The 27,141-nt window shown below is 38.1% G+C and overlaps 1 protein-coding gene across 1 annotated transcript in view; it reads left to right on the top strand.

The window, feature by feature from the left end:
• Nucleotides 1–27,141, top strand: part of TGFB2 (transforming growth factor beta 2) — a 91,824-nt gene that overhangs the window by 63,132 nt on the left and 1,551 nt on the right. Inside the window, exons 2-6 of the mRNA XM_034427843.3 lie at nt 10,585–10,748; nt 21,107–21,239; nt 21,346–21,456; nt 22,543–22,714; nt 26,004–26,157. Of these exons, the coding sequence (XP_034283734.1) occupies nt 10,585–10,748; nt 21,107–21,239; nt 21,346–21,456; nt 22,543–22,714; nt 26,004–26,157 (734 nt within the window). The remainder of the gene's footprint in view (nt 1–10,584; nt 10,749–21,106; nt 21,240–21,345; nt 21,457–22,542; nt 22,715–26,003; nt 26,158–27,141) is intronic.

The following is a 27,141-nucleotide window of genomic DNA, read 5'->3' as shown; positions in this document are numbered from 1 at the left end:
AGTGCACTCGGCATAACCAAACATAGGCACAACAACCAGATCGACGACAATAAAGGATGTTTTATTTATTTTTTCAAGCAACATTAAGGTAATGCAAATTATCTGCAGCCAACTGATGCAAATTCTTCTAACTGTCTTTACAATTAAGAAATGAGACAGTAAAAATAAGGTTCATATCAAGATGCATTGGGGTGCGACTTTTTGGTACTCAAATATTACCGCAGCAACATACGCTGCAAGGCATCTCAGATGAGTGATTTATCTAAAAACATTTTGCAGAGTGGTCGAAGATTTTCTCTCCTGTACCTATTAGGGAAAGTGTAGGTCACTTTAAATATTGCTTCTCAATGACATTTTGAAGAGTTTATATTCCTGTTTCATTATATTCATATTTTAGTTTTCATTATTTGGCAGTTAATAGGTATGTCAACTGGAGAGAGATTATATCTTTCATATTTATCATTTCAAGGTTCCAGAGATCCACCATGCTCACGACCAGGTTGCTGGGAAAATCCTGAGTACCTGCAAGAAAACACCTGCCTCTTAGGGCAGACCGTGCAACTAATCTTCCATCCCTGCAGGTGTCAATTGTGTTGAGAGGACTGGTAATGGGTAGAGAGCAATGGAAAGCAGGAATTCCTTCATCATCCAATCATAAGCTCCATGATAAAAACTGAATTCAGGGTATGGCCACTTTTATGAGTTGATGCAGGGATCACCTGGCACAAACTCACGGGGGCCATGGAAACCTAAGCCAATCCTAGCCCCAGGGCATAGAGACTAAAGTCCCTCAATATCAATAGCTAGAAATAATTCAGTATCTTGTATCCAGTAATAAACTCAGGCATCAACAAAACTTGAGTGTATCCATTCATTAAAACAGCCTATACAATAGATGATGCTAAGGATTGGTCTGATCTAGTGAGTTTTATACCAATGGCATTTTTAACATAGAACATGAAGCGACTGGATGAGATTCTCCATTACCATGGGTTGAGGTATCATAAGTATGTCTATGGAGATTCTCAGGTCATAGTTGTCCCAAAGACATTTCACTTATCTTGAAGAAGCACCTGAAGCCGAAGAAGCTTCTTGAATGAGAAGTGAAACATCTTCAAAGAAAAACAAGAAAGTCCAGGTGCTTGAAAAAGCACTTTTGGGATATCATCAGCATAATGATGATACTCAACTCTATATCCTCCATCCCTTGACCCAGGTGCTGCTGTTGCTGCCCTCTTGCAGTGCCTGCAGGCTATGGGAGCCTGGATGGTGGATAACAGGCTTCAGTTGAACCCTGGCAAGACCAAATGGCTTTGGGTGCATGGAGCTTCAAGATCAGAGACTTTGACATCTTTACTTCTGGATGGGTGGCACTACCCCAGACAGATCCAATTCGCAGCTTGGGGATTCTCCTGGATTTGCAACTCCTGCTTGAAGAGCAGGTGGCAGCTGCAGCTAGGAAAGCCTTTGCACAATTGGGTTGTATACACCAGTTGCAATCTTTCCTGGATCAGGAGTCCCCACACTCAGTCATTCAAGCCCTGGTTATCCTGTACTACTGTAATTCTCTTTACGTGGAGCTAATCTTGAAGAGCATTCATAAGCTACAACTGGTACAGAGTGTAGTAGCTCAGGCCTCTAGAGTGGCCCATGCTAACCTCTCTTCCATTAGCTGCACTGGCTGCTGGTTTGCTTCTGGGGCAATTCAAGGTGTTGGTTATTACCTTTAAAGCCCTGCATGCAAGGGGGTCCAGGTTACTTGAGGAACTGTCTCACCCCAATGGGACAGCCCTACCCATGCTGATAGAGGAGGCATGCTGTGGATTCCATTGGTCAAGCAATTCTGGCTGGTGGGATCCAGGAAAAGAGTCTGCTCTGCTGTGGCATTGGTCCTTAGGAACATATTGCCCCTTGCGGTGAGATCTCCACCACCCTCCTGACCTTCCGTATGGCCTGAAGACCTAGCTCTGCCAGTTGGCCTTGGTCCCCAATAGGGGAGTATCACGCTGGATCTGGTTGATGAACCAATAGTAGATCCCACTTCCCCCCTGTGCATTCTGCTCTCTCCCTTCCCATCTTTTAATCATAATTTATATTTTTATTGTGTGGTTTTAGGACTGAACAAAAAGTAAATCGGAGAGATTCTTAGTTTTTTGTTGTCAAGCAATTACCTGCTATGGGATTGCTCAGACAAAACGAGGAGCAAAGCCAGAGTGAGTTTTGACAATCCTCCCATTATGCTTGTGCAAACCTTGTTTTAACAAAGGCAACAAGATATTTGACACTCTTGGGGGTGTTCCTCCCTGTAGAAAGTCAATAGAAAGAATAGTCTTTTTTCTTCTGTGGGTATCTCTGAAGCTCAAGATTGTTTTATTGCATTTTAGCCTGGAGTGTATATCTACCACATGGTCCATTGCTAAGGCTACCAGCCTTATGTGTCTTCATTACAACACTTTTCCCCTGATCAAGTCAGTTTCGATTGTGGAGTAGCAATAAACTAGAAAATAGCTACTTAAAACTTGTGGGGAATGAACACATGTTGCCCATACAGCAGCCAATTTCTTAATGAGTAAAGTCCTTGTATTTCAAGCCATTTACTAGGAATCGGTATTTTTCAGATTGTTGATATAGACATTGCTAGGAACATTGTGGAAAAACTGATTATCTGCTTAATGCCCAATGACAGAGAAGCTACTTTGAAATGTGATGGAAATTACATCAGCAGTTCTGGGACAACTTTCACATGCAGACACATGTGAAAGAATTTAAACTTCATTCATTCCTGCGTATAATAGCCAATTACAGTCATCATTTCAAAACTATGTCCTTTTTTCCCTTCTATTTTCATAATTTTAAGTACTATTACCAGTCCTAGTAGTGTCTTTCAGGTCCTGCTCAGATAGTTCACCCCTTGTTGTGGTATGATTTGGTTGTTCTTCAGATACTTACTTAAAGCACCACTATCATAGTGCATGACACTCCATTATTTTTTTTACAAAAAAATACCTATAGACATGTTCAGTGTATCGTATGACACAGAAAGAAGTCATTTTAAGCCAAACAACTGTTTTTGAAAATAGTCATTAAATAGGTGACATGTTGCTTCTATGAACAGATGTGATCCATAGAATTATATATAGATGTCACTCCCAGATTTACTAGAGTGAAATAGAAACATTTGTTCCTCCTGAGGCCATGATTGCTCATACATTAAGGAGTTGAAGCACACTAGCTAGAGTATGACAATAAATTTGGAGATTGTTGAAAATAATTGGTTCTTATACTACCTTAGTACTCATCATTAATTGGTTCTGGGAGGCACAATGAGTATCAAAAACAATGAGAACCAAACACATTTTTCCCATAAGGAACAATGTAGTGAGTCACAAGATAGCCAACACTGACCAGTTCTAGTTTGTGCACTGAGTTAGCAAACAAATGAATAGTACCAGGGGAAATTTTCATGTAAAAATGCATTGATTATCAAAGCATTTGAGTATCAGGGTACCACTGTATTTGTAAATTACTATTAGTTCTGTTCTATTTTCTCCTCTAGTGAAATAGGTTTTTAAAGGGCACAAGGTTTAAAATGTTTGTGACAGCAATAAAGACAGTTGTCTTCGCTCTGAAGTATCTTTGCTTCTCCATTACAATGCATCACATAGTTTTGCCAATTACCAGAAATTACTAGTGGTTGCACTCTCTATAAACTGCATTCTCCTTTCCTCGGTACAGATAGGAATGACAAGTTGTTGTGATATCCCAGATTTAATTCCAAAAAGGGACGTTCATAGAGAGCTATTCCAAAGAGTATAGAGAGTAAGAGTCAGTAAGAGATATCAAGGTTGCAAGGAATGAGGAGGAGAATGAAAGTCAACATCCGGGTAATATAGAACTGCAGAACAACTTTACAAGATGCTGTAGTTCACAAATTTTATACTAGAGCAGGGGTGTCAAACTCTCATTGTTATGGCGGCATCACATGATATATTGGGACTTTTTTCCCTTCGCTAAACCGGGCGGGGGCATGGCCAGCACATGATACATCCGGCCTGAGGCCTGCAAGTTTGACAGCCCTGTACTAGAGACTGCACTTACCCTTGTCCGAGTCAATAGAACTCATTAATCCTGGTCTGTCATATGGTTATTCAGGTATTGATTTGCCTTTCAGTAGCTCAGCTTCTGCTCTTTAGGCCTGATTTGGTTGCATAGCCTCCAGGCACTATGTCATCTGTTGAATAGACCTTCATTCCCAAGAAGTTCTCTCTTACGAGAGTACATTGACATACTTCCAGTATTCGACCCAGTGGAATTAGGCTGCATGACTACATTTTTAACCTGATAGCAGACTAATGGGAATGATTTTAACTCAGGTACTATGCTGAAGTCTTGTTCATCTAGTGCAGATAGTTCAGTGGGATCATTTGACCTGTCTTGTTCCTCTCAGGAGTCTTCCACAGATGAGGCCATGATACTTAATCTCAATCATTCCAGAGGCTTTCAAGGAGCTGAAAATAGCCACACGTATCTTTTCAGCACATGCAAGCAGCCACATGGTTCCTGAGAGCTTATTCCAAAAAGACCCCCTCCCCCATTTTGTAATGAGCTGAAACATCCCTATAACTGCTCACCATAACCCCATGACCTTTATTCTGAATCATTTCTAATGATGAGTAGGTTTGGAAAAGTATAGGGAAATTTGGTTTAACCCAGGGGTGAAATCCAGCAGGTTCTGACAGAGACAAAATTTCAGAGACATTTTGAATAGTTCAGAGAACCGGCAAATACCACCTCTGGCTGGCCCCAGAGTGGGGAGGGAATGGGGATTTTGTAGTATCCTTCCCCTGGAGTGGGGTGGGAATAGAGATTTTGCAGTATCCTTCCCCTGCCACGCCCACTAAGCCACGCCCACAGAACCGGTAGTAAAAAAAATTGGATTTCACCACTGGTTTAACCCATTTCACTCTTCAGTCATTAATAGATGCATACATTATAGAAATAGCAAATAGATGTGGTGGGGGTGAGAAGAATCACTTTGAAGGATAATTTGAAATGGAGAAAGGGGAGAGGAGAAAGCTTTAACAGTTTGTATCCTGCATCTTTTCCAATCCTTGGTCTTCAAATGATCATTGGAATATTCAATAATGGCACAAATTCCTACTTATTTGGTATTAAACTGCCCTTAGAATATGTGCTAATTTGTTTTGCTTGACTCCTATTGTTTTGCATCTTACCCATCATTTATTATTTATTCATGCAGTTATATTTGTACATGAGGAAGATTGTAATGTGATTAAAAAAAAACCTAGTTGCATTTGTTGCAATTCAAGTCCTACATCAATCCATCTACTCAGTGCAGCTCCTGAATGCTTATACCTTAATAAAATTTGTTGGAAAAGATGCTACTCAACTTCTGATTTTAGGTCACCATAGACCACGGGTGTCAAACTTGATTGCATCATGTGACATATCGTGAAGTTTTTTCCTTTGCGGAGCCGGGGTGGGCATGGTCTATGTGTGATGCATCTGGCTCGCGGGCCGCCAGTTTGGCAGGCCTGCCCACAGACCAATGTTTCTTAACCTTTCTAATTTTTAAGGTGTGGACTTTAATTCCCAGGATTCTCTAGCCAGCATGTGGAATTCTGGAAGCTGAGTCCACACACCTTAAAGTTGCCCACATTGAGACACAGTGCCATAGACTGAAACAACTGTCCTTCTATGATACATTTACATCAGAATATCAAAAGAGATAGGAGTGAGAGAAGGTAGTACTTAGGCATGGATTGGGATTCCAATTGGAGGCCATGTGTGTGGTGTGTTGTGTTGTGTTGTGTTGTGTTTGTTTTGTTTTGTTTTGTTTTGTTTTTAGAGAAAGCCTGACATTTTTGCTCTCTGGGCAACAAAAGAGCATGGGATCATGCCAGAAAGTCACTCAGTGGCCAACTAATAACTGCTTCATTTGGATTTGCTTTCCATGCAGATCTGTCAGTTACCACATTTCATAACAGGGAGGAGACACTTCTGGACAGAAGCCCGTATGTGGTTCAGGGAGGAAACTCTAAACAGGCCAGGAAGAATGGCTTTTCTCTGAGCAGAAGGGACTAGTTTGTGCTCATTGTGCTTTTTTGTTTGCTTTAATTAATTTATGTTATCAGATGAAACTTAAATAACTTAACACAGACCTAGTAGACAGAGGGTTAGGGAAGGGAGCCAGAGCATTACAAAAACTTTTAATCACAATCAAGTGACTCTTATAAATATTTGTAGTCACACATTTTCACACAGAGCATCAAACCCAGCCTATGGCTGCTGTAAATAAGGTTCAGCAAAGAGGAAGGAAGGTAGGAAGGAAGGTTATTACCCACCTGTATGGGAAGGATTTGATTGCTCTCAGTTCCTGTTAACACATATTAAAGAGAGACTAAGCAAATCAGTAAGGTCGTCCTGGATAGTCTGCCTTTTCTTCCAAATAAGAAAAGTTGTTTATATCTCCCTGCAACAGGAAACCTATTGAATTAGTTCCACTCATTTAGGACAACATATCAAAGAAAGTTTGATGCGTCTGGCACTCTAGAAAAGAAAAACGGGGGGAAAGCTGCATTTAAAGCTGAAATGGAGCACATTTTCAACTATGGTTATTCCTGTGAAATGGGCAGATTTTCCAAATGTCTGTGAACATAACACTTTGCAGTGTATTGTAAATGAAAAGGAAGTGGCAGATGACTCTACTTCTGGATATAGAATAAGGATCGGCAAACTTAGTTTGAAAAGACCTCCTCCCCTTTGGCTCCATGGGGTCAGCAGACCAAGGAGTGCAGGAGCCATATAAGCATGCTACTCCATCAGCTTTCACTGCCCAGGTGGCCCACTGTCCTTGACCCTCAAACCTCAACCTGCCCCTTGCTTCAAGAACTTGGCTGAGTCTGGGGCCTATTATAGTTCCCACAGCCTTGGTAGTACAGAGGTTTAAGGCACCCTGTTATTAAGCTGGTTATTAAGACCAGCTGCCTGTAATTACTGCAGGTTTGAATCTCGCCAAGGCTCAAAGTTGACTCAGCCTTCCATCCTTTCTAAGGTAGGTAAATTGAGGACCCAGTTGTGGGGGCAATAAGCTGACTTTGTATAAATATACAAAAGGATGAAGGCTATTGCTGAGCACATTGTAAGCCGCCCTGAGTCTTCGGAGAAGGGCGGCATATAAATCAAATTAAAAAAAAAAATGGGAAGGAGAATGTTAACTTTAAATATGATTTCTATGGAGTACCCAGAATTATAACCTGGGACTGGACGGTAACCCAATTCAATTCAAATCTTTATTGTCAGTCCACAACATATGTACAATGAGATTGGTTGAGCTCCCACAGAGCACCCCACACAAACAATACAACTCACAGTAAAGACAGAAAATCCGTAACCCAATAAATCATTTTAACAAAACATCCAGTCCTATTGCACCAGTGAACCAAAGAATTCTCTCTTCAATTGCACAAATTATTTTATAGAAATCTCAGTTTTTCAGCTTTGTCTCAATGAGTTGAAATGATTAGCTGAGCTTTCGGATAAAGTCGTTTATTAATCTTGTGGATGTGGTACCTGGCATTTCAGTTTGACCTTGACAAGGACTAAGAAAATCCAATAGGATTTCTTTTTTCTTTGGATAATTATGACCTACTGAGAGACCCTACCTACTGGGCGACATGACCAACTGATAATGATCAATTCAGTGATGACCTATTCAAGAACGCCAGAGTAGGTAAAGGAAAACTCAAATTCTCAATGGAACCAATATAATCATCCCTACTTTGGCAACTTTGTGGACTTCAGCTACCAAAATTCCCCAGCCAGTATGGAGAATTCTGGAAGTCCATACATCTTGAACTTAACAAGTGTGAAAAGCCCACTGACAACTGGTTTATACTAATCTAATAAATATTAATCCTCAGCTTTTGGAATTTTTTAGAAAATGATGAACTATAGCTAACCAATTTCTGTAAGTATTATGAGTTCACCTTTAATAAAGATAAAAGGGTTGTTTTAGACAGATTCCCCAATCAGTAGCTCTCCAGACATATGAAATTAAATTGTCATTGTCCCCAGCCAGCATTGCCCATTTCCTAAGAGATCTCTCAGAACAAGCAGAGCTTAATCCCTTTAATAGATTCTTAACAGTAAGGATTTTTGCTAAACAAATATCTTTTTGACACTTTAATGAATAATCTCATCAATCAAAAGGTGGTACAGAAATCACTTGAATAGTATGGATAAAGTGATTGATTGATTTCAATAAATGTCTTTTCTTTAAATGATTGATATTTTCTGCCCTTAAATAGTAATTGAAAATACATGGGGATGATCTGCAATTTTCTGATAATCTGATTTCCATTTCAACCACGGATATTTGTCAGTCTAATGAAATTTCATGTATCATTATAAATGGACATACAATAATTATACTGCTAATTATGTAGTTCATAATAATTTATACTTTCAGTATTTGTATCAATATGTTATTTACTTGGCAGAGGTTTTTTTTTCTGATTGCAGACCCTAAGCATATAGTACGTACCGTTAACTACTCATTGCTGGTAACTTCTGTGTTTATCTTGAAAAGCTCAACCTCAAATGTGGAAACTGTGTGATATTCTGTTAAGGAATACTTCACTGGCTAATCCTAAATTTGTTATATAGTTAACAAAGGTGTAAAATAAGACATGCAAGTAAATGCTACAAAACAGCATAGAAGAATATGACACTGAAAAGTGACATTGCTCTGTTTAGGCTCCAGGATTTGTAACGGGCCGCTGAGCCTTTTCAGCACTGCTCTCTGAAATCTTTGCAAACTACAGACCCTAAAAATGAATCTGAGGACCTCTCTTTGTAATCGGGGTAGCAATATGCTAGACCTGCTTTTACATCTAAAGTTATTTATATTTTTATTTTATTTTTATTTTTTTAAAAATAAACTATTCAGTGGGTATGACTGTGGCTGAACTGCTTCCTTTTCTTGAGTGTTTTCAAATCTGAAAGTGTTATTCAGAGATGGTTCACCACTTTCCAAGTGGTGAAAGCTGTGGTCAGTGTAAGCTATGAAGATTTTGAAGTCCACATTGCTGCCTCAGTTGGCACTTTCTCACTACACAATAACCACAGCATCGTTTGCTGAGCTAGGCTGTGCATGAACATGCATTCATGGTTTAGAAATAGTTATTCTGTGGGCAGTTAATTGCCAAATGTGTGGCCAAGGTTTTTTATGGGCTTACAACTCATCAGCTGTTGTGGCATTTACCCTGATGTTTTGGTTAGTATTTCAAGGGGCTGACCAAACAGGTAGTAGGATAGTCAAAAAGTTAGACTATCCTTGCAACTCCTGCTCACCTGCTTTGATTATTGTCTACAGAGGCACATGGGATTAATTTTTAAAAGCAAAGCAAAAAAGGGGAATGATTAGTATTTCTCCAACCCATCCATAGTGGATACCATATACTTATGGCTAATTACAAAAGAGAAACAGGATATGATTGTGTGGTTCTGTTGCTTCATTCATCCCGATCAAGTCAGTTGAGATATTTGCTCTCAGTTGCCCCACAACTATTGCTGGTGAAGTACAGACAAGCATTTCTTTTTACTTCTTTGTCTGCGGATACATTTATTGCATTAGATTTAGAACTACCTAACTTCCAAGCAACACTGGCTAGCTTACATCACAAAAATAAGAAACAAAATGAAGAAAAATACACTTCTATCTGGAAAAATAGATCAATACTTAGAAAAGAAACAAAGAAACTAACAGAGGCTTAACAATCCCCTAACCCCAGGCTTGTTCTCAAAAGATTTGAGCAACTGTTATAGGTTAGGCAACAAACAGCTCTCCAGGGGATTACTGTACATAGGTTCTCCCACTTATGGTTAGTTCTAATGCAAATGAGATCACTCATACTGAGTTTGGCTGGGAATTCTGGTAGATGTAATCTACCAGATGGTAGATGGGTTCTACTTATCTCCGCTACCAGTTCGCAATGGGACCGTGCACGCAGAAGCTTCTGTGCATGCGCAGTTCGTTCATGATGACGTTCGGGAGGGTGGGTGGAGCCTTCTGCTGCCGTTATTACCGGTTCATAAGAACCGGACTGAACCGGGAGCAACCCACCACTGATATAATCCCAGCACATTTCAGGGTTGCCTAACTGAGGGAGGTTGGGCTTTCCTGTTTGAAATCGCCATTGCAAACTAATAGCTACTGGTTTTTAGTTCCACTAAGGAACTATTTGGGTCATTTTAAAAAATATAATTATCATAAGTTTGTTCCAATTTATAATACTCAGTTGCTTTCAAAGAATAGGGTTAAATGCATGCCCTGAAATAAACTTGGGCATGTTTTTTTCTGATAACTATTAATCTGCTGTTTCTGTAACCAAACACATATGTTTGTTTATCCACTTAAACAGTAATGATATCAAAATTGATTGCTGGAAGTTGTATCATCCTACAGACATTTCCGTCACTGTTTCTGGGGTTGAAGTCTGTCTTATGTTGAAGGCTGTAAAAAAAAAAAAGCAATGTCTTTATAATTTTAATTTCTTGCAGATTTCATCTCAACAAGCAATCAAAACCCGTACTTTAGAAGAGTGAGGTTTGATGTCTCAGCGATGGAGAAAAATGCTTCCAATCTAGTGAAAGCAGAATTTAGAGTCTTCCGCTTACAGAATCCAAAAGCTCGTGTATCAGAACAACGGATAGAACTATATCAGGTAAAGCTTTGATTGTTGCTGTCCTTATATGGTTTTTTAATCTGCGATATTTTTCTATAACACATTTAAACACTATAGAGTTAAATTGATAGTAATATTCATTCTCTTTTCTTTGGACACTTTGGGAAATGTAGTTTATGAGAAGAGATCTCACGCACTGTAGCAGAAAAATCTCATTCTTTAAATTTACCATTTCTCAGGATTGCAAAAAAAAAGTTTAAAATGTACATTATACTTAAATATATTTAAATGCTTGCTTTTTAAAGGCATGTATGAATTTTGTTTTACAAAAGCAAAGCAAAAACTATTTTTTTACAAAAATAGTTTTGTATCTTTATTAGAAGCTGATAGAAAACTACTTTAAACTATATATATAAAAAAAGTTTACTGTACTGAATTATTGTAATTGCATCTCTTGCTTCTGATCCCTCTTTTTTAGATTTGCTATGTGAGTCAGGGAGAAGTAAATTTTCCAGGCTAAAAGCCATGTTGCAGACCTCATTCCAAAAAACAGAAATGAGACAAGGACAAAAAATAAAACTGATTTCATTTCATTTGCATTTAATTAAAATTACACATAGATAACCTGATTAATCCACAATCGTCAGTTTGATCATTCTTCTCTTTTGCTATATTAAAAATTACAAATCTGTGACTGTAGTGTACACTTTTTGCAACTGTCTGGGAGCTACACCTCAGACTTTAGTAACTGATGGTTCCTTTTTAAATTAAATTGTGGTTCTGCTGGGGGGGGGGATCAAGATCCTGAAGCTACAACAGACAAGGTGTCAGTTTGCTTATTTTACCAGCGTGAGGAGAACATAATTTGTAACTTTCTGGAATGATCCAAGCAATATATGCTTTTTCTGTTGCTCCTGTTGCCACAATGAGATTTAGGGATAAAAAAAATAATAAATATACATGGAATATGACATTTATTGGCATTCACAAGGTCTGGCTTGATACACTTTACTCAGTGTGTCATACTGATTCTAACATATATAAACATGTTTATCATTACAGTATTTCAGCTTTGTCCTCTGCTTTCTTAGAAGCAAATCCAGTTCAGCACAGTGCAACTTATTCTCAAATAAATCAAGCCCAAGATTGCAGCTTTACTTTGCAAAAAAATATGACAGAGTCCTGGGTGGAGTCCTTCTCATCCTCAGTGACCCCACCTGACCTCATTTTGTCTTAGTTCAATTGATGCTGTTTTGTGTTCCATGGAGTTAAAGCCAGGAGCTTGTTTTATTTTGTTTCTAACTGCTCAGTGCCAGCGAGCTCTTTTTATGCTCTTTTTAATTCACTTGCAACTTCATATGTAATCCAGTTAAATCAACTTCTAAGATTTAAGGCCGATTCGTTCCACTGAAGCCAGGGACACTAATCTGGTATACATCTTTGCATTTCCAAGTAATCTAGGCTAAAGTTTTTCTAAAAAAAACTTTTATTCTTTTTTTAAAAAGTCATGTGGCAGATTTCTGTAAAGTTAGGCCTTGAGATGAATTCTTGACATTAAGATCCAGCCTTAATAGGTTTTTCGCTCTTAACTTATTTTTGCTACTGAGTTAGATTTATAGATTGCCGAAGACTAACATAGTTGGGTTACAAAGTAAAAACAGCATAAAAATACAATGTGAAACTACAGTAATAAACACAACACATTGAAGAGAAAAATACACTTAGATACTAATAAGTCTATAAAACGTCTGTACTGCACCACTCAGTTGGAAAGCCATCAAGAACAAGGGCTTTTCCCAATTTCATAGCTTGGATTGTCTCTGCAATTTCCTGTTATGGTTGTCCCAATTTCCTTTCATATTTTTGATAGATCTCTTCTGTTTAATTTGTTCCCCCAGTTTAGTAATTTGTTGTCCGGTTACAGGTGACTCCAGTTTATTTAAAAAAAAAAACACATAAAAATAGTGTGGTCCAGTAATTAAATCACCAGATTACAAACCAAGAGGTTGAGTTCTAGTCAAGTCCAAATGATTGACTTTGGATCAATCATTCTCCCTCAGCCAGGGCTGAAATCCAGCAGGTTCTAACAGGTTCTGGAGAACTGGTAGCGGAAATTTTGAGCAGTTCGGAAAACCGGCAAATACCACATCTGGCTGGCCCCAGAGTGGGGTGGGAATGGAGATTTTGCAATATCCTTCCCCCAGGAGGGAATGGGGAGGGAATGGGGATTTTGCAGTATCCTTCCCCTGCCATGCCCACCAGGCCACACCACACCCACCAAGCCACACCCACAGAACCAGTAGTAAAAAAATTTGGATTTCACCACTGCCCTCAGCCTAGTTCACCTCAGAGGGTTATTGTGGGGAAAAGAGGAGGAGGAAGGAATACTAGGTATGTTAGCTGTCTTGAGTTATTTCAGGTAGTCCTCAATTTACAACTACAATTGAGCCCAAAATTTATGTTGCTAAGTGAGAAATTTGTTAAGTGAGTTTTGCCCCGTTTTACGACTTTTTCGTGCCACATATGTTAAGTGAATCATTGCTGTTATTAAATTATCAATATGGTTGTTAAATAAATCTGGTTTCATTTAGCCAGATTCTGACTTTGCTTGTCAGAAAATTGCAAAAGGTGATCACATGACCCCGGGATGCTGCAACTGTCATAAATGTGAGTCAGTTTTCAAGCATCCAAGTGTAAATCACATGACCATGGGGATGCTGCAATGGTCATAAGTGTGAAAATGGTCATAAGTCTCTTTTTCAGTGCCGTTTGAATGGTCTTTGAAATGGTCACTAAGCAAATTGTTGTAAGTTGAGAACTACCTATATTTTAAAAAGTTAATGATTTCTGGCTCAGCACTGTGACAGGCCATTCTTTGCCTGAATTACCAATGAAGTTTTGCTGTTGTTTCTCTGCCTGTGAGTCTATAACTTGTCAGCTTTTTTCTCCAGATCTCCAGCAATTCCAATTAACAGATAAAACTACTTTAAAATCTGGGGGGAGGGGAGAAAATAAAATGATTAAATCTCAAACATCCAGCGTCTCTTCCTTTGCTTCTTTGCTTCCAAGATCCAGGATTTACTGGAATTTAATCAGATAAAAGGTTGAATGTTATGGGAATGTCTTTGAACACATATCCACAGTAGCATTTTTGCTGACTTCACGATATCTTTACTTTTTAAAGAAACTTCTTGCATAGAAAGAAAAATAGGAAAATAAAATTTGACACATTTCTAGTTTACAAATTGGCATTTGAAAAAGAAATAGGCATTGTGGCATGGAAGGCAAGCAAAGAGCAGAAGTAGGCAAAACATCCTCTCCCTTATTTTGAATGGTTGTAGCAGTTTTGTTTTTATGGCACATTAGCTGCCAGACATAGTAGACATATACTATAGTCCAGTGATGGCAAACCTTTTCGGCACCGAGTGCTGAAAAGGTTGCATGGAAACATCGTACACGTGTGCTCATGCTCAGCCGTACTCCGGAAAAGCTGAACTTCTGAGTTCTAGCGTACCTGTGCGCCCAATGATCAGCTGGCTGGCGCGCATGCGCACAGTGGTTTTTGGCACTGCCACACGTGCGAAGGACAACTGATCGTCACACTCGCATATGCGCCAGAAACCCAGAAGACAAACAGGCAAGGCCGCGTGTGTCGGGAGACATGGCTTTGCATGCCACTTTGGGCACCCATGCCATAGGTTCGTCATCACGGCTATGGTCTATACAGACTATAAAACAAGCAAGTGATTTCCCATGGAAACAGTATCATGTTTTGATAGCACATCAAGCATCATGAAAAATGGAGCTAAAATTCTGGGTTTGACTGCTGCTCTTATCAGAGGCTTTAACATACCTATATATTTGATAAGCTTCTGGAAGGAATGCAGTGTACTCTATGCCACACAGGAAAGGAGAAGGAAAACATTCTAGAGGGCAGGTGCAGAAACAGTCTATTGGGTCCCAACAGATTGTATTGTTTAATTAATCGAAGGGGCCAGAGGCATACTGATTCTGCCTGATCTTACCAGGTGGGCAGGAGCCATGGGAGATAGGAGAAAAACCTAGTCCAATGCCATGAAAAGCTTTATAGATGATAATCAACACCTTGAATTGCACCTGGGAGTCTAATGGCAAACAAGGCAACTTGAGAAGCAATAGTCTCATATAAACATACTGTGGCATTACCACCATTGCTTGTGCTGTTACATTCTTGATCAACTGCAGCTTCCATGTAGAACAAGAAGAGCACCCTTGAGAAATCCAACAGTGTTATGGCTAAAGCATGAATGATAGTCTAGACCAGGGATGTCAAACTCAAGGCCTGCGGGCCGCATCCAACCCGTGGGGTGCTTAAACCTGGCCCATAGGGCCAGCCTGAAAATAGCAAAGGACCGGCCTGCAGTGCCTCTGGCAGCCAAAAAGGGGCGCCAGGGGCTGTGCATGCCCCCCCCCGCATCCCATTTTCGGCCTAGACTGCCTGCAGCACTCTGCCATCCAAAACAGGGCATGGGGGGCACACAACACTCCCCGCGCCCCATTTTGGCTGGCAAAATGCTGCAGAAAACATCTGTCCCATCTTCCCCCCGCCCCGCCGGCGGCCTGTGGAGAACTACAATGCTGATCCGGCCCTTGAAGAAATCCAGTTTGACACCCCTGGACTAGTTGGTCATCTGATTCAGGAACAGACATAGCTGGGACACTGTGTGAGGGCCCCCTTGGTCACATGCTATTATGCATTCTTTTGACAGCCCCCAATATAGAGTGTACAAAGCAGAAATGATGTGAGATATTAAAATGTCTTCCAGCTCTGAAGGTATGTTTTGACTAACTGGTAAGTTGAAGAACAATACTTTAATAATGAAATTGTTCTGTCCCAGTTTCAGTTTCTTCAAATCATTTGATTCCCATAAATTATTTAGAATGTGAACAACAATCAATTGATCTTCCCTAGGGGAATCTGCTAATGCAACGGGAGGAATATGGCAGCTTTATTGTGGGAAGTATCAGTGCTTGTGTCAAAGAACAAAACCGGCATATGCAAATAGTGACAGCTATTGTATTGTAGCCCATCCCATTTTTTTCTCCAATAAAAGCCTCATTGCACACTTAACTGTACAGATGTCTTCAGTTCTTTAAATGACTGTAGATGGGTACATCGAAATACAAAGAATTCACAGTAATCATTTCTCAAACAAGCCAAAAATAAATTACATTTTCAGTATTTTCACAGCTTAATACATTTTAACCTCTAGCAGGAAAAAAATCTTGGCAAAGATGACTTTTTGATAAAATATATTTGGCCCAGGAAGAAAGACAAACTTAGAGCACTGTTTTATCCTCATGTAAGCTGTGGAGATTACAGGCACTGAGGTGTGGTGTTTATAGCAGCCAAGATAAAGAACTGGCATTGAAATAAAGATGAAAGCATCAGAGAAATGATAGTGGTGCAGGGCCCATGGTAGCTTTTCCTTAGAGCCCTAACATATGTTTTCCTCACAGACACGAAGGCTAGATTTTTTTTTTCATTTTTAAACTATGATAGTTTTTACCATGATAAGTACAAACAGAGGAAATTGAAGCCACTATTAAGAGAATGTTATGATACCACAAACAATCAATATCCACTATAGTTGTGTTACCCCCATGCAAGCTATAAGCGGGGTTTATGTAGTGTGCCACATGTCCTTGTTATTTGCAATCTTGCATGATGAACGTGCTTGGCAAGATCACAGGAAGTGGATCACAGAACTATCGGCTTTAAAACATTTGGCAAGTCATATGTACCTTTTGTATTTTGGCAAGTGTGCTGTACCTCGTACAATAGCTTGTTAAGGTCCACACTCTGTTCTCAGTGCCTGCCAGATACAAAGCTGATTGAAGCCAAAAGAAAGACCCCAACTGCCTTCCGCTTCTGCAGAACTATTTCCCTTTACAGCTACATAGCTTTAAGGAAGTCCAGCTGACGGAATAACATGACCTGCAGAATTTAGCAGGTGGCTGAGGTTGCCAAAATCCTGCTGTCAAAAGTTATTCATGGGAAATATCCTGGAAACACTTTTCAGCAAACAGCCAACAACATTAATCACTTTCAAGCAAGCGAGAGAGAAGCAGGCATCTGTGCTAAGGCCACTGCTTAATATTCGGGCATAGTTAAAGGCAGAATGGTCTGTTTATTATATTTACTATGTTATATAACTACTGTGGTAATGTTTAATATGTTTATTAAACTCATGTTTCCTGATTGCTTATTTGTACCCTATGACTATCATTAAGTGTTGTACCTTATGATTCTTGACAAATGTATCTTTTCTTTTTATGTACATTGAGAGCATATGCACCAAGACAAATTCCTTGTGTGTCCAATCACACTTGGCCAATAAAAAATTCTATTCTATTCTATTCTATTCTATTCTATTCTATTCTATTCTATTCTATTCTATTCTATTCTATTCTATTCTATTCTATTCTATTCTAAATTCTATGTTGTCCTTCCTCTGGGAAGTTAAAGAAACCCTGTGTGACCCTCTTCTTTATTTTATCTTCCCAGAGGATGGTAACACCTCCTATTTTTTCACTCTGACCTCACCATAATGAAAAAAAATTTAAAAATACATTTATTTCCAAGATTTTGTTTTTCATAATTGATTTCAAGAGACAGAGAGAGATAGCTGGAAGTAAATAAGAAGCCTTGTGATATGAGATGGGGGTAAGGAAAAATCCTGTAAACCCAAAGTTTTTGAATGTGGTGAAATAACATTTTGAGTATGATCAAACTATATCTTGAATAATGAAATGGCTGAGTCATATTACCTGGATTCTTTTCAGGCCAACGTACAGCTCTGAGACAGCATTGGTAATGCTTGCTGATGACCTTTGGAGGGCTCCAGATGGGGAAGGTGCAACTGTCCTGGCTCTCCTGGATCTCTCAGGAGCTTTTGATCTCAGTGACTTTTGATACATTGATACCATGTTATCCTTCTGGACTGGCTCCAGCAGTTGGGAATAGGAGGCAATATTTTGCACTGGTTCTCCTTTCTCCATGACCAGTTCCAGTTGGTGTTGAATAGGGAGGAAAGTTCAAGCCTTAGGCCTTGCAATGTGCGGTGCCTCAGAACTTGACTCTTTCACCTCTCCTCTTTAACATCTATATGATTGCTGGATGAGGCTATCCAACAACATGGGGTACAGTATCATCAGTATGTTGATGATATGCAATTATTCTTCGCACAGATTTGTGTTGTGCACCATTTGCAGTCTTCCCTGGACCTGGAGACCTTGCTCAGTCACTCACATCTTAGTTACCTTAGTTTGAGAAGATGTTTCACTTCTCAAAGAAAAACCAGAAAGTTCAGTTGCCTCTTGAAAAAGCACCTTCGGAACAACCATGACCTGGATGAATCTCCATAGACATCCCACCTGGATTATTGCAATATGCAATAATCCAGGCATTATGCATGGAGCTGCCCTTGAAGACCATTTGAAATTTACAACTGGTCCGGAAGACAACAGCTGCCACTAGGTTTGCCCGTGTAACATCTTTATTGACTGAGCTGCACTGGCTTCAGTTTTCTTTCAGATGCAATTCAAAGTGCTAGTTATCACATTTAATTTACCCACCCGGCAAGGAATCAGACTATTTGTGGGACCACATTTCCCTAAAAATATCTGCCCATCCCACTAGTTCAGATGGGGTGGGCATGTTCTAAGTTCCCTTCTTGAAATCTTGCCATCTAGCAGGACTTCAGTAGCATGACTTTTCTGTGTCTACATGGAAGGAGGGTAACTGAGCCTGCTGTGGAGCATCCCAAGGGGCCAATTATGGCACAGGGTTTTTGTTCATTGTTTTATTGGTTTGATTTGTTTTATGGTTGTTGTAAGCCATCCAGATTTGCTTAAGATGAGTGGCCATATAAAATGTTTAAATAAACAAATTTTACTGGGTGAGAAGAGAGAAATCCATATATGTTTCAAAGATAAAATACTCTAGGAAAGTTTGGAAAAAGCAGGTTGCAGTAGATATAGTTCTGGGAGTAGTTTGTGTTTGAGAGAGATTTCAGTTTTTCTCCTAACAGATCACATAGAGTGTGAATCTCTAACTCACTTGACTGTTGTAACATCCCTCTTTAGCATCTGGATTTTAATTTAATTCTTTTGCTTTGCCTGGAAAGACACAGCCCTAGGCATTTATGGCATGAGCAATATTCCCAGAGAACAAGCTCCTTTGGAGCCTGGACATAAAACTATTTTGAACTTTAAAGCTCTCAATGGACTAGGGCCAGGTATACAAAAGAACTCCCTCATCCTATATGACTGTAGCTTTCTTTAAGATCTTATTTGGAGAGCAGGCTTCAAGACCACTCACGGCTTGAAATTTGGTAGTGGATCAACCAGTCTATTTAGGGTATGTCCAAATTTGTATCTATGTTGTAAAAATGCATCTTTTAGGGAAACTGAATATTTATGGAATTCATCTGTCACTAGGAAATTGCTTCCCATTATGACCTGAAGATCATCTTTCTGAAGATGCTACTATCCAGTAGTTCAGAAACCTACAAATCAACTGAGTAAACAAGAATTAAGAAACAATCAGTTATCTAGACAGTGGAATTTTACTGAGGACTAGCTTCTCATCTAGATAATGGAATTTATAAGGTTTCCAAGAAAGAAAAGCAAAGTGGAGACGTAAAAGACTTAATTGAAAAAAAAAGGAAGTATACCAAGAGAAAAGAAACAGACATATCAAATTATGAAAGGTCAATTAGCAAACATTTGAAGGCTATCCCAGAAGGATTAAGAACGAGAAAGACAGTAAACTGACAGAGGGAGGGAGGAGAGAGAGAGAGGGGGGAGAAGTATTGTCTATCATTATCTTCTGAGACAAATGGAGAAATGGTAATTCTCAGTGGTAAAAAAGCAGATTGTGTGTTCCCAAGCCACAATTTAACTTTCATTGGCCAGGCATTTGAGATGATGTACAAAGAAAGGCATCCAGCCAAGATACACAAAAAGGATTTGGGCAAAGTATATGCCTAGAAACAGCCTAAATGTAGGAAGCCATAATTATACTTTGATGAAAACAAAATACTTGGATGTTTATTGTGAAAGAAGTTTCATGAAAAGTTAAAGAGTTGTGCTTGATAGGTGAACTGAGTTCTTGGTATTGTTAGTATCTCAGTTGCAATTTATGTGTGTTGTCTGGATTATGCTTGGTGCAGGGAAAACTAGTTTAGTACCTTTAGGAATATGTTTGCTTTAATCCATTCTGGCAATATCTAGAATAGGATACTTGTCCGGTCCCATCAGTGTTGGATTTCCAATTGATTATGTGCCATCAAGTCATTTGTGACTCCTAGCAACTAATTGTATTTTCTAAGGGAGGAAAGATCTTGGTCCCAGAGCATTTTAAAGTAGGTATAGGATGTGTTAAATCTATATTAAACTCAGTCTTTAAATGTTCATTTGGACATAATTTGGTCTCCCATAATGCTATGAATATGAAACAATGCCTACTGAAGTCTGGGCCAAACTCTTTTAAGTATCCATAATACTGGGTTTCACACACTCATGCAATTAAAATCTCTTGCAAGATTTTCTTAGATGCATCTTTCGCTTTTTGTTTATTATATTTTCATTGTCAGTAGATTAAGTAGTAATATATTAAAATCTTCACCTGAACTATCACATTCATTTGTAAGTTGCAATCCAAATATTACATTATCATCTTGAAAGCCATTTTTGGTTGTGATCTCCATATTTCAGACTTTAAGAAGTGCTGTCTTCTTAGTGCAATCAGGAATATTAGAAATTGTCTTGTATTGTAATGATCCATGTTTCAAATATGCATAGGAATGTAAAAAAAAAATCTGAGGAACAGATTTATCCATTTTTCTCTAGTAAAGAAACTCTTCAAAAACATTGCATTTGTTCACAAAAGGTACATGCAGGAATAAAAGTCTTGAAATTGATTTCCATCTATCTTGCATTGGTTTAAAACATTGTTAGGGTTACTTTAACATAAAGAAAAAGAGCTGAATCATAAACAACTAGGTGAAAAAAAAATGACATCAGGAAATTTGCTTAAGTTATGGTAAAGCAATAGAAGTTTGTGTACACAGTCCCCATTTGAAGAAAAGAATCTCACTTGTGCAGTTGAGCTGTGTATCTCTACAAATTATTTCCATATTTTTTTCTTGTAATTGTATTGTATAAGAGCTGGTCAAAGCACTATGTCAGAATCTGTTTTCATGACATTGATAGATAAGTAGATAGATTGATGGCACAACCTTTTGAGGTTTATAGTTATTTTCTATATTCTTTTTGAGTCCTTCTTAGCTATTTTTTTCAAATTAAATTGTGAGAACTAAATATCACTGAATATAAATGTTCTTGTTTTACAGATGATCAAAAATAAAGATCCCACATCACCTACACAACGCTATATTGATAGCAAGGTCGTGAAAACAAGGGCTGAGGGAGAATGGTTATCTTTTGATGTAACTGAGGCTGTACATGAATGGCTCCATCACAAAGGTGATAGTCATTAATTATTTTAGTGTTAGCCTGTATTAAATTTGAACAGTATGAAGTCTTGCCTGACCTGATATAAAGCAAATTTTCTTTCTCTGATATTTTGCAGACAGAAATTTGGGGCTTAAGATCAGTTTACATTGCCCATGCTGTACATTTGTGCCTTCAAATAATTATATTATTCCAAATAAAAGTGAAGAATTAGAGGCAAGATTTGCAGGTAATAACTAAAAATTTAAAAATAAAATAATTGTGTAATGAATGTGAAATGTTTCAGCAGATCTTATAATATGTCCAGTATTGCTAAACTCAACTAATGAAGGAAAATATGGAGTGTCAGACGGTGTGGGATCCTTAAACAATTGCTTTCAAAATCTGGTGTAGCATTATGTATCTTTGTTTAAAGTATTTAGAATGATAATAGATTATAACATGATTAATAAGTTACTTCTTAGCATAATTTTCTTGCTAGCTTCATTAGTACTCATGCAAATCTTTCTGCCTGTGTGATCTTTTCTGTATTGCAACTTGCTTAGGGATTCATGATTTTGAGCATCCAGCTAAGCACTGATGCTCAGAGAAACATACATTCAGAATGTAAATGATTAATTTCAACCCTGGCCATTATCTAACTGGTGACCTTAGATGTATCCAAGCATATTAATGGAGTCTATATGGCAATGCAGGTAACTAGATTCACATGTTATCTGTGATAACTACTTGTCCCTGCTTCACTGAGGCTGATTCTCTAGCTCAGGGGTGTCCAACTGATGGCCTGCGGGCTGGATGCATCATGTGCAGGCAATGTCCACCCCGGCTCCGCAAAGGCAAAACCCGCCGTGATATGTTGCAATGTGTCACATGACACAATCAAGTTTGACACCCGTGCCATAGCTGCTTCTTTTAGATCTCCATCTGTATGGAACTAAAGTGACACACTATTGTCTATGGCCCTTCTTTGAAAAGAATTTATATTTGCTTGGGATTAAATAAATATTATGTTGATATTTATAATAATTATGGGATAAATAAACCTATAACCGATCATATGACTAATAATTGATATGAACAAAGCAAGTGTTCCTGATCTGAAATGATGCAGAGATAATAAGAATATAGGATATTTAAATTAACGCAGATCCCTGCTTCTCACATTCATGTATCAGCATGTCGTAAATCAGCCCAGCTGATGCCAGCACACCTGATGATGATTCTGTGATTTAAATTTCTTGTGAAGAGATACTTTATATAATTTGTTCCAAAAAAAAGCAACTCTATATTTATTACCAAAATGTATTTTTTAAAGGTATTGATGACCACCCTTATTCCAGTGGTGAGAAAGCTTTAAAGTCCAGTAGGAAAAAATACAGTGGGAAGAGCCCACATCTTCTGCTAATGTTATTACCCTCCTACAGACTTGAGTCGCAACAATCCAGTCGGCGGAAGAAGCGTGCTTTAGATGCTGCCTATTGTTTTAGGTAATTACATTATAAGATGTTCTAGGCTTTTATGCATGTGTAAAAATATTAATGCATATTAATGCAACCCTTTTTTTAAAAAAAAATCTGCTTTTTATTTATAATTTTAACAGCATTGTATTTGAAAGGGATATATGTCACTTCCCACTCCTACCCCACCCACATAACTTTGGATAAAAGTTTGTATTTCTCTGGATTTGTTCCTCAAAGTCTTGAAGGGCTACAGCTGCTGAAGGACTTGGGTGGCTGCTTTGAAGAAGACACTTTCTTCAGGATAGTTGGCAAAGGAACCATTGAGCAGCTGCTTCATAACTTCAACAAGCAGATCAAGAATTGTGTGTGGGGGGGGGAGGAGGAACTTCATACACATCAGATTATATATTCAAACCTAAATCTCATTTGTTCATTTTCTGGCAATCTATACTAACTGCATTTTTTACTGAAGAATAACATTTGCTTTTATTTGCACCTTTGTTAAAATCCCTGTGACATTTTGGCTGTTCAAAAGGTAGGCTATCTCCAATCTGAAGAATTAAACAAATAAAATCTAGTAATATGTCTCAAATGTATAAAACAAGAGCATATGCTCAGAATCATGTAGTAATTGAGCAGCTGCTAATGTAGTGCCAGAAATCATAAAATGCGGCTTGGAACCAGTTAGGGTCTGAATAGGGAGGAACTGAGGCTCAGTTGCAGCAAGAGACAGTGGCTTTTCAAAGCCTTCTGACAGCAGGATATTCCATTTTGGATACTGGAAAGGATTGCATTTCCTATGCAAAACTGGCTTGTAATAGGGAGATTCTCATGGACTCACAACTCCAGGAGAAGAATAGCTGGCAACAGTGGCTAGAAAGGCTTTCTATCACCTCGTTTTGGGCATGAATTGTGATCTTTCTTGGTTCAGGAAGTGCTGCTGACTATCATTCATGCTTTTGGTCACCTCTCATTCTGATTATTGCATTGGAATATTTGAAGACCTAGAAACTGGTCCAGAAAACAGAGGCTCATGGAAACCAGTTAATTTGCTCTCATATCACAAGTACTTCAAGGCTACCAATTGGCTTCCAGCTACAATTTATGGTACTGTTCTTCTCCTTTAAAGGCAAAGAAAGAGTCCCCTGCCCTTCCTCACAATTATGCACATAGCATAATTAAGAGCATCTGTCTAGAGATAAATTTTGCATTTGTTAATTCATTTGTATGGATGCAGTTGTAAAAATAGATTTTAACAGGTGACAGCTCATGTCTGGGTTTGGAAGATAAAATAGGCTCCTTTCTGAATAGAGCCTTCTAGAGAATACCAGGACAATAGGAGGTCAGATTGGGAGGTTATGGTATGGTATGATAAACGCCTTCTGTTCCCAAGAAAATTGCATGTATATGTCAATGCAAAAATCACACTCATCTCAAAAGAAAATAAATACTGGGTCCAGCAAGTTGGGCATTTTTTGGGTCCCATCAGTCAAGAAATGTTGACTGGCCAGGACCAGGAGATGTGGCTTCTCTATGGGAGCCTATACCCTATGGAACATTTTCTCCTCAGAGATTAGGATGACCCCAAACCTGTTGGCTTTTTGCTAAAGCCATGAAGACCTGATAATGTACCTTAACCCCCCCCTCCCCCGGGTATGTTAAGGGCCCCTTTTCTTGGCTATATTAATAACCACGACAGTAGTTTTATTCAATAACTATAGAGACAGACAGACAGAAAGAGTATTGTTTTAATGTTGCTATGATATATGCTTCCCAGAATAATTTGTTCAGCTGGGTAAGTACAGAAATCAAACAAATGATAAATCTTAGTACAAGTTGTACATCTGCTGGATCTGCCATTTGGTTTTGATTGCTAAGGAACAGTTTCAAAGTCCCTGCTCCTATAATTCCTTCACTTTCAGCTAGACATGGTTTAGTCCATTGTTCAAAGAAATTGTTGAAAAACAGAAATATCTCCTGCCTGCCTGACACCAGAGAGTCCATATTTTTCCCATGAATGGCTAAGGCAGCTTCCCAATTTTACACCTGAAGATAGGTTGTAGGTATTCTAATTACACTAACGAGAACAAGATCCACCTCTTCAAAGACTCTAGTAGTCACCAGGATCAATTTTTTCTATTTTCCTCCAGCTTTGAACAATACATATTTGATATCCATTCTCCTAAATGGATGCAGAGAAACTTAAAAATATAATTTACTTAAGGATACAAATAAAAATCTGTAGCTAGTATAAAAGATGAATGTGAGAATAATATCTAGTTATGACTGATTGTATACACAAAATTATAAGATATACACAGAAACTTGAAATGTCTGCAAGAAATCCTAACAATGCATGACATACACAAAGCCTTCATTAATTCAAGTGAAAGAACAACTATCATGCTCCTTTTCCTTCCAAAGTTCTAGCTAGAAAGAAGCAGATTACAATTTTAAAATTTTATTTTATGTTATCTTTTTCATTATTTCATATTATATTATATTTCTAGGCCATCTGATTCCCAAACAATAAAAACAAAATAAAGTGAAACATAATAAATAAATAAAATAAAAAAATAAACAGACACACATGAGAAGTGAAGAAATAATATTTCCTGGATATATTTGCCGATTAAGTGTCAATCATGTGCTATTTTAATGCATTCTTTTAAAAAAACCTGAATTTAATTATCAGTACATAATTATATAATTATGATATGATGCTTAACATTTCATTCATTAATTCCTTCTTATGCATGAATATTAGTACATTGTGAACCCAGAGTGGCACAAAGTATAAAAATATAGTATTAAACTTCACAATGTGTATATTTGTGTTTCTATGTGTAAACTCAAGGATTTCTCCCTTCTACAATCTGTGACAGACTGAGAACTAAAGCAAAAGAGTAATTTAACGTGCCTTTTTAAAAAATGGCCATTCTGGAGGTGGGGGATTAAAGAATTGTTTTTTCCTGTGCCATGGCCTTGATCACCCATCCACCCCATTCATTAAAGCTGAAATGTGTACTACTACTCTTCTGTCCATCCAATTTTATGATGGAAAATTCTTAAGAGGCAGTCCTATGCCTAGGCTCAGGTTTATTTATGACAAGTTGGAAATTAGATCTTATTAATAAGAGAGTTCGGAAAGTGTGATAAAAATATCATTAAACTGTGGATTTCATAAAATTCACCCACAGAAGAGGCTGTTTGTTGCATTTCTGAATGATTTATTGCATTAAGGAATCTGCACTGCATAGCAGCATTCCGACTGGCAGAATCTTATTAAATATCTTGTCTATAACTCCATTTACAGGAACGTGCAAGATAACTGCTGTCTACGTCCATTTTATATTGATTTCAAGAAAGATCTTGGATGGAAATGGATACATGAACCTAAAGGATATCATGCAAATTTCTGTGCAGGAGCTTGTCCCTATTTATGGAGCTCAGATACCCAGCACAGTAGAGTAAGTATTTTAGAACACTAAGAAATATTAGGGCTATCAAGTAGAACGAAACCTATTTTGTCAGTTTAAAATGTGTTTTTAATTAATTTAATTGATTGATCATATACTAACACTTCATTTCCCCCAACTTTTTTAAAAATCTGATTATTATGGCATATACCATTGACAGAAATTGAAAGAAAGGGAAAGAACATTTTAAAATCAGAAGAACTGTACTTCATATCCAGATTGAGTATGTAAAGAAACTCAAGAGACATCAAAGGATGATGCAGCAAAAGCAATCCTTGTATTAACGGAAACACTGGAACATTTTATTTTAATTTCCACTTTGATTTTTTATGCCCAAAGACATTGGGGTCACATTCTTGTTCAGCCATTACCACCATATTTTCTCAGGATGTATTGAAGGAAAAGCTATGCTATACCTACCAATTCTGCTTCGGTGATCATGTGAGCTACGATCTTTGTTGGAAAATACTGATAAATCTTCCTCCTGAATGTGCTGAATTCAGTGAACAGTGTTTCAGAACATATGGAGTTTGTCACTCTGTTTACCATCATGTTCAGTTCTTCTTCCTTCATACTATCCTATCCAGTATGCAAAAGACTTACTCTTGATCTTAGCCCTCTGGTTACTGTACTGTACGTTTTCAATAGTTATTTTACATAATTTTATCAACTTCTCCCTCAAAATAAGCCAAAGAATAATATGCCATTTTCAACTCTATCCCTTCTTGTGAATCCTAGAAACTTGAGAGAACTTTTCATTTTAGAAGGTATTCAGTATTTTCACTGGTGTCTCTTTTTTTAATCAACAGTTGTTTCATTAAAAAAAAAAAAGTAATTCACTGCTGTGAAAATTCTCTACTGTTTGGATGTTTTACATATCTGTGTTTTTATTGATTCCAGCTGTCTAGGCTTATACAGAGGAAAAGAATTTGAGTATAATTACTTTAAAATGAATAAATTCTCACCATGTCAATG

The sequence above is a fragment of the Pantherophis guttatus genome, chromosome 1 (assembly GCF_059756535.1).
Source record: "Pantherophis guttatus breed Tessera chromosome 1, ASM5975653v1, whole genome shotgun sequence".
NCBI classification, from domain to species: Eukaryota; Metazoa; Chordata; class Lepidosauria; order Squamata; family Colubridae; genus Pantherophis; species Pantherophis guttatus.
This window is presented reverse-complemented; position numbering and strand designations above follow the sequence as displayed.